The sequence below is a fragment of the Globicephala melas genome, chromosome 1, assembly GCF_963455315.2.
Source record: "Globicephala melas chromosome 1, mGloMel1.2, whole genome shotgun sequence".
In the NCBI taxonomy this organism is placed as follows: Eukaryota; Metazoa; Chordata; class Mammalia; order Artiodactyla; family Delphinidae; genus Globicephala; species Globicephala melas.
In genome coordinates this window covers 120501067-120514924 of record NC_083314.1, presented here as the reverse complement: position 1 = coordinate 120514924, position 13858 = coordinate 120501067, and the positions used below count along the sequence as shown (strand labels likewise).

The following is a 13858-nucleotide window of genomic DNA, read 5'->3' as shown; positions in this document are numbered from 1 at the left end:
ATTTTTAATGTGCTAGTCCTTTTATTTAAGTAATAATAAAGTAATATCCTAAACGTATGTCTTGCTCATAAAATGGAGCCTAATATCAATTTTACTAAAATGTACATAATATTTTTAACTAGTTACACAGCTCAACATACCACTATCTTTATGGCTATTGTTTATTTTAAAGAAATGTTACTTTTTCATTCTGAACCCACATGTTTATTGAAGTTCATCTAACTAACAGCAGCAAGGCCAGGTTACAACCAGCAAATCCTAGTTACATTCCACTACACACAAAGAGCTCTTATTTTTAGAATAAATACTGTATTATGTGTCAGGCACTGAACTGGGCATGTTACATGTACTACTCATTATATTCCTCACAACAGCTCTACAAAATAGGGTGATATTAATCACATTTTATATAAGAGGAAACTGCAGCTTGGAGACTTTAATATAGATGACATCTGAAGTTCCACAGCTAGTAAGTGGTGGAGTTATGATTTCAACCCAGCTTTTTCTTAACTCCAAAGTTCATGTTCTCATTATACCTTCAAGTGAAAGACTGCTTGAATTTTAAGAATACAAACCAGCAAAATGTTAAAATGTTTTGTCTACAATTCAAATTTTCCTGCTCTAACACTTTATCCTGCTTACCTGAGGACGACTGTTTGAGCCTTCTGGACCATCACTCAAAGGCAACATAGAGTATGAAAGGGACTCTCCATCCTTCCTAGGATCTAAAGGACTTTTTGGTCTAGCAGGTAAACCTACTAAAAAGAAAACCACGTATAGGATTATTAAAGCAAGACTTTGTCAGGTAGTTCTCTAATTAAATTCGTATCATGTAATTTCTTACCTTTATCAAAAACTAGCTTAACTCTCCTAGTATGTCTTTTGCGATTTTTAAATTCTCTTTCAAAGTTCCCAAGGCTATTGGTATATTGGTCCCATACAATCTCGGGCAATTGAACAACTCTCTGTGGATATGGAAGCCCTATATCAGCCTGGTGGGGGAAAAAAATGAAAGTGACAAACTAAGTTTAATTCAAGAAATTATCAACTACAACCAAATTTTCAGATGACTCCAAATCTAAATAATCATCAACTGAGCATTTCTACTCACTTTTTGAATCCAACAGCCAATGAAGTTAATACAGTATAAACACTAAATGGCAGAAATGATAGCCAAGTAAAGGAAAATGAACTTAACAAAACATAAGCACTATTTTTAGAGGTCTAGAGCTGAACTATATAAACATACTGTACTTTATCACTAACACACTTTAAACAGAAATAGCAAAGAAAGATTTTTATCTCTAAGAACAGCACATGAAATGTGTTTGACTGAAATATAATAGATATGACTTGATACACAGAATTCATTTTTAATGGACCCATGTGTTCCTGACTTATCCATAAAACTATTAATTATTTTCACACTATATAACTCAGCACGTGTACAAAAAAAATCACATTTTGAGAATCAAAACTACATCTTTAGTTTACTTGGAATTCAATTACTTTGCCAACCACCTTTAGAGAAGTTAATAGTTGTCATAATTACTAAAACCAGGTCATTATGATCACTTTTTTTTTTTTTTTTTTTTTTGCGGTACGCGGGCCTCTCACTGTTGTGGCCTCTCCCGTTGCGGAGCACAGGCTCCGGACGCGCAGGCTCAGTGGCCATGGCTCATGGGCCTAGCCGCTCCACGGCATGTGGGATCTTCCCGGACTGGGGCACGAACCCGTGTTCCCTGCATCAGCAGGCGGACTCTCAACCGCTGCGCCACCAGGGAAGCCCATGGTCAATCTTTTGATAGGGATTTGGGTTTCATGGGTGGGTGTATTTGTCAGAACTCATATAATGGTAAAATTGGGATTTCTGAATTTCATTGTATGTAAATTTCACCTGAAAAAGTTTAAAAAAAAATTTTAGTTAACGATATGCCTTCTGAAGTGTTTTGGTGTTAAGTGTGCATGTCTGCAACTCTGGAATGCATCAAATGCATTCCATCTTGAAATAAGATAGAATGGTGGATGGAAGAATTACATAAACATTCAATCAAGCAAATATAATAAAATGTTAATGGTAGAATCTGGGGGTGGATGTGTGTGCTAACTATACAGTACTTTCCACTTTTTCGTCTACTTAACATTTTTCAAAATAAAACGTTGAGAAAAAAATCAGGTCATAAATTATGAAATTGGCAGGCAAAATCCAATTTGTGACACAGAATTCTTAATTTTTATTTTGCTTGTGACATATTATATTAGCACCATCATCATAATAGCACATATTAGTCTAAGGTTCAACTTTAGAAAAATTAGAACAGAGTGTCTTTTAAAATAATGATGGTAGTAATATCAAAGAAAGCTAATAAGCCATAAAGGTTCCCTGCATTCTATATACCAATATATAATCCAAGTTTCCTTAATTTCAATTAGGAGTTTTTAGATGTCCAGTAAAACAAAGAGATCACATGTCAACAACTTAACTACTCTGGTAAACCTAAAGAAAATAGACAATTTAAGCATACATGAGTTGACACAGAAAAAGTGAAAACTCAAACTTCTAAATTAAATCCAGCAGAAAATTTTCTTTCCAAGGAACATAAGTCTTTCATGATTACCAAAGTATCTGGGATTTAATACACATTTGTACATTTTTGAAAAAATTCTTAAGATAGTCAATATCACATCTCTGTTTCTGAGATAAAGTGAAAAGAAATTCAGTTCTAAACTAAACACAGAAATGGAAAACCAGCAAATAACCAACCACATACATATCTAGTAAATGTGCATAACTGCATCTTTTTGCCCACCCAAGAACATGAATAAAATGCGATTAAGGTTAAAACACCATCTGTTTTAGTTGAATCAATGATAAGTAAACACTGTAAGTACTGTATCTTTTTGCACCAGCAAATTGTTTCATGACAGCAGTGCAGAATCAATAAACACCTAAGTGGGCCCACTATAACACAGAGGGTACAATAGGGTTCTAAAAACTCTAGAAGGTTTAACAAATCAATATGTAGATCCTACGTCTATTATGATATTCAGTGTTCTGAAAGCAGAGAAAGGAATGCTTGCCAAGTAAATAACATAACTAGAAAAATCCAAATCCAAACAATAATCATCTAAATAAAATGAAGTCCCCAGGGCTGTTCCCTCAACACCTGGTAGACCACTTCTGTGACTCATTAAAAACTAGTAACTAATAACTAAATTTTTCATACTGAACAGGCTAAATTTTTGTGTTGTTTAAGGTGAAAAAGAGGATTCTTTTTCATAGTTTTTCAGTTTTAATCTTTTCAGACAATGCTGATTAATATTTGCCTCTCAAATTTACTGAATAATTAGTGGGCCCCTAATTCAAGACACATACTATGGCACAAATGCACATCTAGATTATCTCCATGTTTACACACTAAGAAAGTTATAAAAACTTGAATCACTTTCAAATGGTTAACTGCTTAAATATGAAAGTTATGTTTTAAGGAAAAAATAAAATTATAAGGAATTTTACACTAAAATAAAAGAACATTTCAAAATTAAGTAAAATTTATATACCTCATTCTCATAGACTTGGCAACCATAACCTTAAAGACATTTAAAATATAGTTTTTGTTTGTATCACCATTGTTTTCTATCTCACTACGTTCAGAGTTAGAAAAGTAACTCTAAAGTAAGCAGTAAATAAATACTAAAGTATTTTTTCTTTTAGCTTCAACAATCTTGAAGTCCTGAAAGCAAAACAGGGAAAATATTTTTAAGATGGGGAAGGAAGAAAGTAACAGAAAAAGACTGTAAAAATGGCTAGGAACAGGACATCAAGTTTCTAAACACACATCCAATTAAAGCTCCTAGCTATCTTCATTGAGGTATATTTTATTGTGTGTTTGGTGGGGGTGAAGGAAGGCAGTATTCTGCCTTCAGTAATATGGGTTAATTACAGAAGGGGAAAAAAATTAAACATTTAAACAAGTATATAATCATATAAAAAGAATAAACCAAGTTATTACCAAATACATCTCAATAAATCTTAAAAGTTGCTCAATATATACCTTCTTCTGGAGTTTTTCCACAAATCCAATGGGATTTTTTAGTGCTTCTCTCTGATGTCTGCCTAAGCTTTCAAGGTCCTGGACTGCTTGAGAACGTTGAGCCTCGAGTACAGCAATCGTCTGTAACAGTCTCTGATAACTACAGAGACAAAAAAAAAAAAGCCCTCACTAAAATTTTCTAGTTACAACAATAAATAAAAACTGAGTTCAAGCCGTGATCTACTATTAAGTCACACAGTCTTTGTAAAGTTACCTGAAAGAGTTTTAGTAAAACATATTACTGGGAATAAATGAGGTCTTCCTGAGTTACGAAGTACCTAGTCAGAAAATAGCAGTTAGAGAAAGCAAAGCCTTATTCTCCCATCTAAAGTTCTTAATTCTTGAACCGGAACAAGTACAGAAAGTCAGAAAGCAAGCATCTTGACTTTCTAGCAATCCAAGTCATTAAGAAACAGCTAAATTTAAAAAAAAAATTTTTTTTTTAAATCGTAAGATTTTTAGCACCAGGAGGGATCACCAAATTCAGTCCCTCTGTTGTACTCTGTTGGAATAAGAAATCTGAGGCAAATTTTCTTGACCAGAGTTACAAGAAACTGTCACATAATTCAGACATGATCTTAGTTGGCATGGTTCTCATTTGCTCTTTCTGTTATACCTCCATTCTAGAGGAAGTTTACTTCCCTGTCAATTCTTAAGTATTAAACATTTTTACAGAAGAAAAGACTCAAAGATATTTCTTACTTCCCTGCCTATAACAGTCTATTTAGCACAGCTAACATAGAATTTTACCCACACAAACCTACTATCTGTTCATATTCTCCTCCCCCCAACCCCAGTTCAAATTGTCCTGCCTCTCTAATGTCTAATTTCACATATCAATACACATAAGGAAACACGTTAGCACAAAACCCCTGAATACTCGAATGCATTTTGCAAAAGAACCAAGAACAAATCACTCCAAGTTCACTTCAAAATAAGTCACTAGGTCTTTAAAATATTAGTGAAGCACAATTTTTCTTTATGGCTTTCAATAAATTTCATTCTGTTTCCCAACAGACTATAAACTCCATAATGGCAAACACATCTGAAAAGTCCACTGTTTTGTTTATTCAGTGTGCAGCACACTTCCCAACATATAGATGCTCAGTAAATATTCTTTGAATGAACAAATGGACAGATGTTCTGTGCAATCAAAAGTATACTGAAACTTTTAAGTCCGGAAGTTAGCAAACAAGCAGAAATTTCAAGGGTAAAACAATGCAATTTTGATGTTCATGGCCATGGCGTAACTGCAACATGACATTCTCTATTAGAACACCGTTTCAGCCCCCTGCCTAAAACATATTCTTATTCTCAGGTCCCTTGTTAACTAATCCCTGATGAGATGTTTAATAATCAAGGTAAAAACTCCTAACACTGAAGGGTAAGGCTTCTCTCAAGCTAGTGATACTTCATTCAAAAGTTAGAACTGAATTGGAAACCAAGGGCTGTACTAAGTTACTCCTGGATCAGTTACAGAGGTTAAGCCTAAACTCACCTTCACTCTGCCTCTGTTTGCTTTGAGGTATATGGCGTGTACAAACCTTGACCGTGCTGATGTTTTCTTACCAGGCAGGCTCACCCACGCTCAATCTTAGGGTGACTGTACTGAGTCAGGTAGAACCTAACCCCTCTATAATATTCTTAATTGCCATATTTCACCTTCAGAATACCTACCCCATGTAGCTGAATAACCAAAGACTTACATGGTGTCTCTGTGATGACTGACCCCTGCTTTAAATAGGACACACTTCTGTATCATCAATATGAAAATGATTATGAGTCTATTAAACTTGCAGCAAACTACTGTAAGCAAGTAACAATTAATGAGGCACAAGTAAGAACAGAGTTATAGGGAAAAACAAGCAGAGGCTTGAAAAAAGTGCTACAGTCAGTCACTGCCACTGGGAAGAAAGGCCTCTATTTGAAGTCAGTAAATTATAACAATTTTTACTGTATGTAAATTATTCCACAATGATTCTGACTTTAAAAAATAATTCCAACAGAGATTACAAAGAAAGTATAACTCTTCACTCCCTATTTTGCTTCTCTTCAATCAAGATTAAATGATTAGCAAATTGAAAGACCTAATATATACATTGGTAAAGACTTAAAAGTCCAGAATAAGTAAAAAGACTGTAAGAAGATAGTGAATTTAAGTCTTCTAGGCCAGCTAATTTGAATAATTTCCTATTCAGAGATTTTACCAATAAGATTATCATACATATCCCTAAGCAGAGATGGAGAAAATAAAAAACTGGCATGACATCTAAAAAACAGTATAATACAGACAAATCTAATTTCAATCCTACCCATCCACTCACTTCACCTCTAAAAGCAAACCACTGGAATCTGACCCAGGCATCAATTGAGGCAAGATTCATCTGTTCATTAATTTAGGCACTATCCTTAAAAGCTTCAGTAATTATCAAAGTAAATCAGGAACAGAGCTTAGGTATAACAGAGGATCTACCACTACACCAGAGAAGGAGTAAAGGAACTGGATGGGAACGAATGGGACAACATGGGACTGCCATGTTGTGGGGGATGGAGGATGGGCATGTGAATGGCCAGAATGGGCATACCATTCTGTCCACTTTTTTGTATGCTTGAAGTTCTCCACAATGAGTTAAAAAGAAAACTCCAATTTGAGTTCAAATTAACGGTGATGTGACCACTGTACTCTTCCTGGGCTAATCGGATCATACTCGCTACTGTATTCAGTTCTGCTTTGAGAGACAAACAGGTTCATGACCACACAAGATGGATGGGAGACTATGTAATATGAAATAACAAATAGTGTCAAACATTTACTGTATGTGTACTATATATATTATACAATGTGCAATTAGTCAATTCTCATAATCAACTTACAAGATAGGTACCATTACCCTTATTTCACAGATAAGTAAACCAAGGCACAGATCATGCCAGCCATTTGTTCCATAATGTGATGTGAGGAATAATTAGCCAAGAAATGGGAACCTGCAATAAAATATTATTTCAATCTTTATGTAACATGCAGTTACGTGGAAGAGAAAATAGACTTGTTTTATAATGTACAAAGGGGCAAACTAGAATCAAATTGTGATAAGGCACAATATGAAGAAAAACCTCTCAGTCAAAACCAATAAAAGATGGTAGGACAGTGCCCAATCACCATAGATGTTCACAGAGATATTTAAAGGAAATTCAAGCATTAAAAAATCCTGAAGGGCTTCCCTGGTGCCGCAGTGGTTGAGAGTCCGCCTGCCGATGTAGGGGACACGGGTTCGTGCTCCGGTCCAGGAAGATCCCACGTGCCACGGAGCGGCTGGGCCCGTGAGCCATGGCCGCTGGGCCTGCGCATCCGGAGCCTGTGCTCCGCAATGGGAGAGGCCACAACAGTGAGAAGCCCACGTATAGCAAAAAAAAAATCCTGAAACTCTTTTACTCCAGTAAAACATGCTGCTTTCAATTCTGCTATTCACTGAACCAAGCAAGAGGATGGAAAGACTGGGGAAAAAAAAAAGTATACACTTTTACATGAATGCAAGTAGAGTACAGCTTCCCCACATGGACAACTCTGTATTAAATCTATCAAAATTATTTTTTATCTATTTCTAAAGCTGAATCCAATGCAAAGAACAGCAAGCTTAGCTGTGGCAGATAATTGTTAATTTTATTTCTGTTTCATGTCTTCAACATAAAAAGAATTTTAGCTTGTATACTGAGGAATCACATTTGACTAAAATAGAAATACTCTTCAAATCTACATCGAAGTTACTTTCACTACCTTTCACTCTCCAAGCCTTCCTGAATTCTTTACTCACTTCTGTGAATTTTAAAACATTTATATGAAAGTATATTTGTAAAAATACTGATGTCTGAAAGAGGATACCAAGAATTAACAATCTAGAAGTTTAATTGTATTCTCCAATTTCTAGGCAGTGATATTACACACACTATGAGACAGTGAGAGTGAGAGAGAGAGAGAGAGAGGAGAAAGATTTTATTTCCAAGCAAGCCAGAATCTTTTTCAAGGAGTCAGATTTCAATTCTATTGTGGAAGGTTACATGGCATTTGTAATTTTAAAAAACTAATGGGGAAACTATTTATTTATTTATTTTTGGCTGCATTGGGTCTTCATTGCTGCACACGGGCTTTCTCTAGTTGCAGCAAGCAGGGGCTACTCTTCGTTGTGGTGTGTGGGCTTCTCTTGTTGTGGAGCATTGGCTCTAGGCACATGGGCTTCAGTAGTTGTGGCACACAGGCTCAGCAGTTGTGGCACACGGGCTTAGTTGCTCTGCGGCATGTGGGATCTTCCCAGACCAGGGCTCAAACCCGTATCCCCTGCACTGGTAGGTGGATTCCTAACCACTGTGCCACCATGGAAGTCCCTGGGGAAACATTTTAAAAAATCTAAACTGAGGGTTATTCTGCCCCTAAAATTGGCTTGATTATTCAGTCATTAAATAGTGTCACTAAAGACCTCACCAAAAAAAAAAAAAAAGGAAAGGAAAAAAGAAAGAAAGCTATTCTAGATCAGAAGTCTACAACCTATGGTCTGCCTGTTTTTTTAAATAAAGTTTTATTGGAACATACCTATACTCATTTGTTTACACAATGTCTATGGCTGTTTTCTAGCTACAATGACAGAGTGGAGTAGCTGTAAAGTGGAGTTGATCCCCAAAGCTTAAAATATTACTATCTGCGCCTTTAGGGAAAAGTCTGCAAGGCCCTGCTCTAGATCAAAAGATACAGAGACATGACAATCAAATGTAATGCATAATCTGAGATTAGCTCCCACAGCGGGAAAACGGACATTTGGGTGTATAGATGGAAAATTTTTAATATATTGCTGTTTGTATCAGTGCCAAACTGGTGTAATAAGGTAGTTAAGGTTATGTAGGAGAACGTCCTTGTTTTTAGGAGACATATACTAACATATACGGGTGATAAGTCTACAACACACTTTAAAACAGCTTAGCAGGCACTCCCCTGGTGGTCCAGTGTCTGTGCTCCCAATGCAGGGGGCCTGGGTTCAATCCCTGGTCAGGGAACTAGATCCCACATGCCACAACTAAGATTTCGCATGTCACAACTAAAAGATTCTGCATGCCGCAACGAAGATCCCACGGGCCTCAACTAAGACTTGGCGTAGCCAAATTAACTAACTAATTAATTAATTAATTAAAACCCGGCTTAGCAAAAAGAAAAGTTTTATAGTATATGAGGTGGGAACGAAGATGAGGGGGAAAGAGTAGCATGATTATTATTAGCTGGAACACTAAGCTTGATTAAACACACCGAAAAAAACTAGAGGACGTAACATGACATAATAATAAATCTATTAGTTTATACTGTAAGAAGAAAAGGAAAAGGGGTATAGGAAAAACTTACAATCAGATGACTTAACAAATGTTTTCACATGTGTGCACAAATGCACTCTTGTATGCATTGTGAGTAGAAGGAAATAAGAAAAAGAAGAGCAAGATTTATTGTAGATTTTATTTTCAATAGGACAAAGTTATGTAAAGCAAATTGGTTCTCAAAAATAACAGTAACATTTTAACAAAATTTTAAACAATAACAAATTTCATCATAGCAATCTACCAGGGTAAAACAACTGAGGGAGGAGCCTCAATTTACTCTAACTATACCATTATCTTAACTAAGTGTGGCATTTTCCACTGTCTGCAAAATATTGAGCTCACCATGTATATACATGATTGAACAGAAATTACTTTCATGAAAGTAGAACACATGGTTTTTAAAATTATTGTCGTCCTTCACGAAGGATTTGAAACACTAAAACTACAGGATTTTCAAATTCAATAATTCACAAATGGTCTCTCTCACTTTTCATTAGAGAATGATCAAAAAGACTTTTATGAAATTCTGTGTTAAGACAGAAACTAACACCTCAGCTCCTGACAGTACGTCTTTCCAGATATAAAGATCAACCCTGTATTGAAAACAACTAAAAATGCTGAATTAAAAACAAATAAAGAGGGACTTCCCTGGTGGTACAGTGGTTAAGAATCCGCCCACCAGTGCAGGGGACACGGGGTTTGAGCCCTGGTCCGGTAAGATCCCACATGTCGCGGGGCAACTAAGCCCGTGCAGCATGACTACTGAGCCTGTGCTCTAGAGCCTGGGAGCCGCAACTACTGGGCCCACGCACCACAACTATTGAAGCCCGTGTGCCGAGAGCCCATGCTCCACAACAAGAGAATCCACCATGATAAGAAGTCAACTCACAGCAACGAAGAGTAGACCCTGCTCACCGCAACTAGAGAAAGCCCATGCGCAGCAACAAAGACCCAACACAGCCAAAAGTTTAAAAAAAAAATTAATAAAATAAATAAATAAAAACAAATAAAGAAAAAACCGTGTACTTTTTTAATTTTAAAAGCATAGAAGGGGCTTCCCTGGTGGCGCAGTGGTTGAGAGTTCGCCTGCCGATGCAGGGGACACGGGTTCATGCCCCGGTCTGGGAAGATTCCATATGCCGCGGAGCGGCTGGGCCCGTGAGCCATGGCCGTTGAGCCTGTGCTCCGCAATGGGAGAGGCCACAACAGTGAGAGGCCCGCGTACCGTCAAAAAAAAAAAAAAAAAAAAAGGCATTTCCCTTAAGGTTTCATCAATATCCTGAAGATACAGTCATTCTTTCAATGGTCTCTACAATAAAAGTTATCAGATTTCTCTTTTCCGAGTCTATCTTAGTACCTGGAAACTGGCCTAGGATAGATCTAGATTGGAGTCTGCAATCTCTGTCTACAATACTTTAACAACAACAATAAAAAAAAGCATGACAGTTAAGCTATATTTTCCTTGTCTCATCACTTTTTGTTTTATTTGGGTCTAACTTAAATAGAAGGCTTAAACAAGCTTCATACATATTTCTATACTCTGATGCCAAAGTACGGTTTTTAACATAGTTTTTCTTAGTTACAAATACCTGAAGAAGCAGCATGATTTCATTCTGTTTTCATTAACTCATTCACCTCCTATGCTAAAGTACTGCATTAAACACTCGGGATACAAAGGGCCTTTTCCTATCAGAGGTATCAGTCAAGGGGGCAACACAAATAAGTAAACAGCCAATTACAATAAGGGGTATGAGTGTTGTAAAGAGGAATGCACACAATATAGGAGGGCTTTAAACAGAGGTCTCTGAGGGTCAGGAAAGCTTCCCCAAAGAAGTTCAGCTGAGACCAGAAAGAAGAAAGGGAATCAGCTGGGGAAGAGGTGTAGAAGGGAAGAAGAGTTCAAGAATTTTTCCAACCAAACAGAAGGAACATTATGCAGAAATGCTTCTAGGCAAAGCACAGAACCTAAGACCAGAAAAGAGGTTTGGTACGACTGGGAGTGAAGACAGAGTTGAGGCTCGAGAGGAAGAATGGGATCAATTACACACGGGGGGTCTGTAAAGTCAAGACTGAACTTGATTTTAAGGGCAATGGGAAGCTCTGGAGGAGTTTTAAGCTGAAGGAAAAAAATGTTGCTTTTTACAAAAACCATTCACACGAGAACAAGGAGAATGGATTAGAGTGGAGCAAGACTCCAGAAGGAGACCAATTAATTAGCTCTTGTTGTACTAACCAAGAGGAAAGACAGACTGTATTAAGGTAGTGGGCATGGAGAAAGAATGAGGTGAGTAGGTAATTTGAGAGATTTATATGGTAGGTTCTATAGCACTTGGTGACTGCCTGGACAAAAGAAATATTAAAAAAGAAAAAAATTTCAAGAAGGAGGGCCAGTGAAGCCAACTTCTAATTTAAAAAAAAATCTAAGGTAAAAGGCTATGTCCACTAGATTTCACACAAGGAAATCATTAGTAAGTTACTTCAGTGGCGTGCTGGGAGGTTTAAGCTAGACTTCAATACTTTAGGATTGAGTGAAAAGTTAACAAAGGAGAAATGGGAAATATAATCAATTTAATCAAGAAATTTAGCTGTGAAGGGGAGAAAGTAAGTAGTTGAAAGGTATTTGGGAAATGAAAAGATAATCTTTAAATCAGAAAAGACTTAAGCATGTTTAAATGCAGATGGGAAAGGGACCATTAGAAAGGTTGATTCTGGGGCTTCCCTGGTGGCGCAGTGGTAGGGAGTCTGCCTGCCGATGCAGGGGACGCGGGTTCGTGCCCCGGTCCGGGAGGATCCCACATGCCACGGAGCGGCTGGGCCCGTGAGCCATGGCCGCTGAGCCTGCGCGTCCGGAGCCTGTGCTCCGCAACGGGAGAGGCCACAGCAGTGAGAGGCCCGCGTACCGCAAAAAAAAAGATCTATAGCCGTGAATCAGTGTGATACACCACATCAACAAATTGAACAATAAAAACTACATAACCATCTCAACAGATGGAGAAAAAGCTTTTGACAAAATTCAATACCCATTTATAAAGACTCTCCAGAAAGTGGGCATAGAGGGAACATACCTCAACATAATAAAGGCCATATATGACAAACCTAGAGCTAACATCATACTCAATGGTGAAAAGCTGAAAGCATCTCCTCTAAGATCAGGAACAAGACAAGGGTGCCCACTCTGACCACTTTTATTCAACACAGTTTTGGAAGTCCTAGCCATGGCAACCAGAGAAGAAAAAGAAATAAGAAAAATCCAAATTGGAAAGAAGAAGTAAAACTGTCACTGTTTGCAGATGACATGACAGTATATACAAAGAAAACCCTACAGATGCTACCAGAAAACTACTAGAGCTCATCAATGAATTCGGTCAAGCTGCAGGATACAAAATTAATACACAGAAATCTGTTGCATTTCTATACACTAACAACAAAAAGACTGAAAGAGAAATTAAAGAAACAATCCCATTTACTGTCACATCAAAAAGAATAAAATACCTAGGAATAAACCTAAGGAGACAAAAGACTTGTACAGTACTCTGAAAACTATAAGACGCTGATGAAAGAAACTGAAGATGACACAAACAGACGGAACGATATACCATGTTCTTGGATTGGAAGAATCAACATTGTTAAAATGACTATACTACCCGAGGCAATCTACAGATTCAATGCAAATCTATCAAATTACCAATGGCATTTTTCACAGAACTAGAACAAAAAAATCTTAAAATTTGTATGGAGACACAGAAGACCCCGAATAGCCAAGGCAATCTTGAGAAAGAAAAACGGAGCTGGAGGAATCAGGCTCCCTGACTTCAGTCTATACTACAAAACTACAGTCATCAAAACAGTATGGTACTGGCACCAAAACAGTAATATAGATCAATGGAACAGGATAGAAAGCCCAGAAATAAACCCACACACCTATGGTCAATCTATGACAAAGAGGTAAGACTATACAATGGAGGAAAGACAGTCTCTTCAATAAATGGTGCTGGGAAAACTGGACAGCTACATGTTAAAAAATAAAATTAGAACATTTGTTCACAGCATACAAAAATAAACTCAAAAGGGATTAAAGATCTAAATGTAAGACCAGATACTATAAAACTCTTAGAGGAAACAAAAGCAGAACACTCTTTGACATGAATCACAGCAAGATCTTTTTCGATCTGTCTCCTAGAGTAATGGAAATAAAAACAAAAATAAACAAATGGGACCTAATTAAACCTAAGAGCTTTCGCACAGCAAAGAAAACCATAAACAAGACAAAAGACAACCCACAGAATGGGAGAAAATATATGCAAACAATGCGACCGACAAGAGATTAGTCTCAAAAATTTACAAACAACTCATGTGGATCAACGTCAAAAAAGACAAACAACCCAATCAAAAAATGGGCAGGAGACCTA

General features: G+C 37.0%; 1 protein-coding gene across 8 annotated transcripts in view; it reads right to left on the bottom strand.

The window, feature by feature from the left end:
- The window catches only part of ZZZ3 (zinc finger ZZ-type containing 3), a 102316-nt gene that overhangs the window by 15356 nt on the left and 73102 nt on the right, over positions 1-13858 (bottom strand). For 7 of the 8 annotated variants that reach the window (XM_030865984.3, XM_030865977.2, XM_060304046.1 and 4 more), the window contains 3 exons: positions 4056-4194; positions 845-992; positions 643-758 (listed from right to left, as the gene is read on the bottom strand). In XM_030865984.3, the coding sequence (XP_030721844.1) occupies positions 643-758; positions 845-992; positions 4056-4194 (403 nt within the window). The remainder of the gene's footprint in view (positions 1-642; positions 759-844; positions 993-4055; positions 4195-13858) is intronic. The other variant, XM_030865980.2, reaches the window with a different exon arrangement.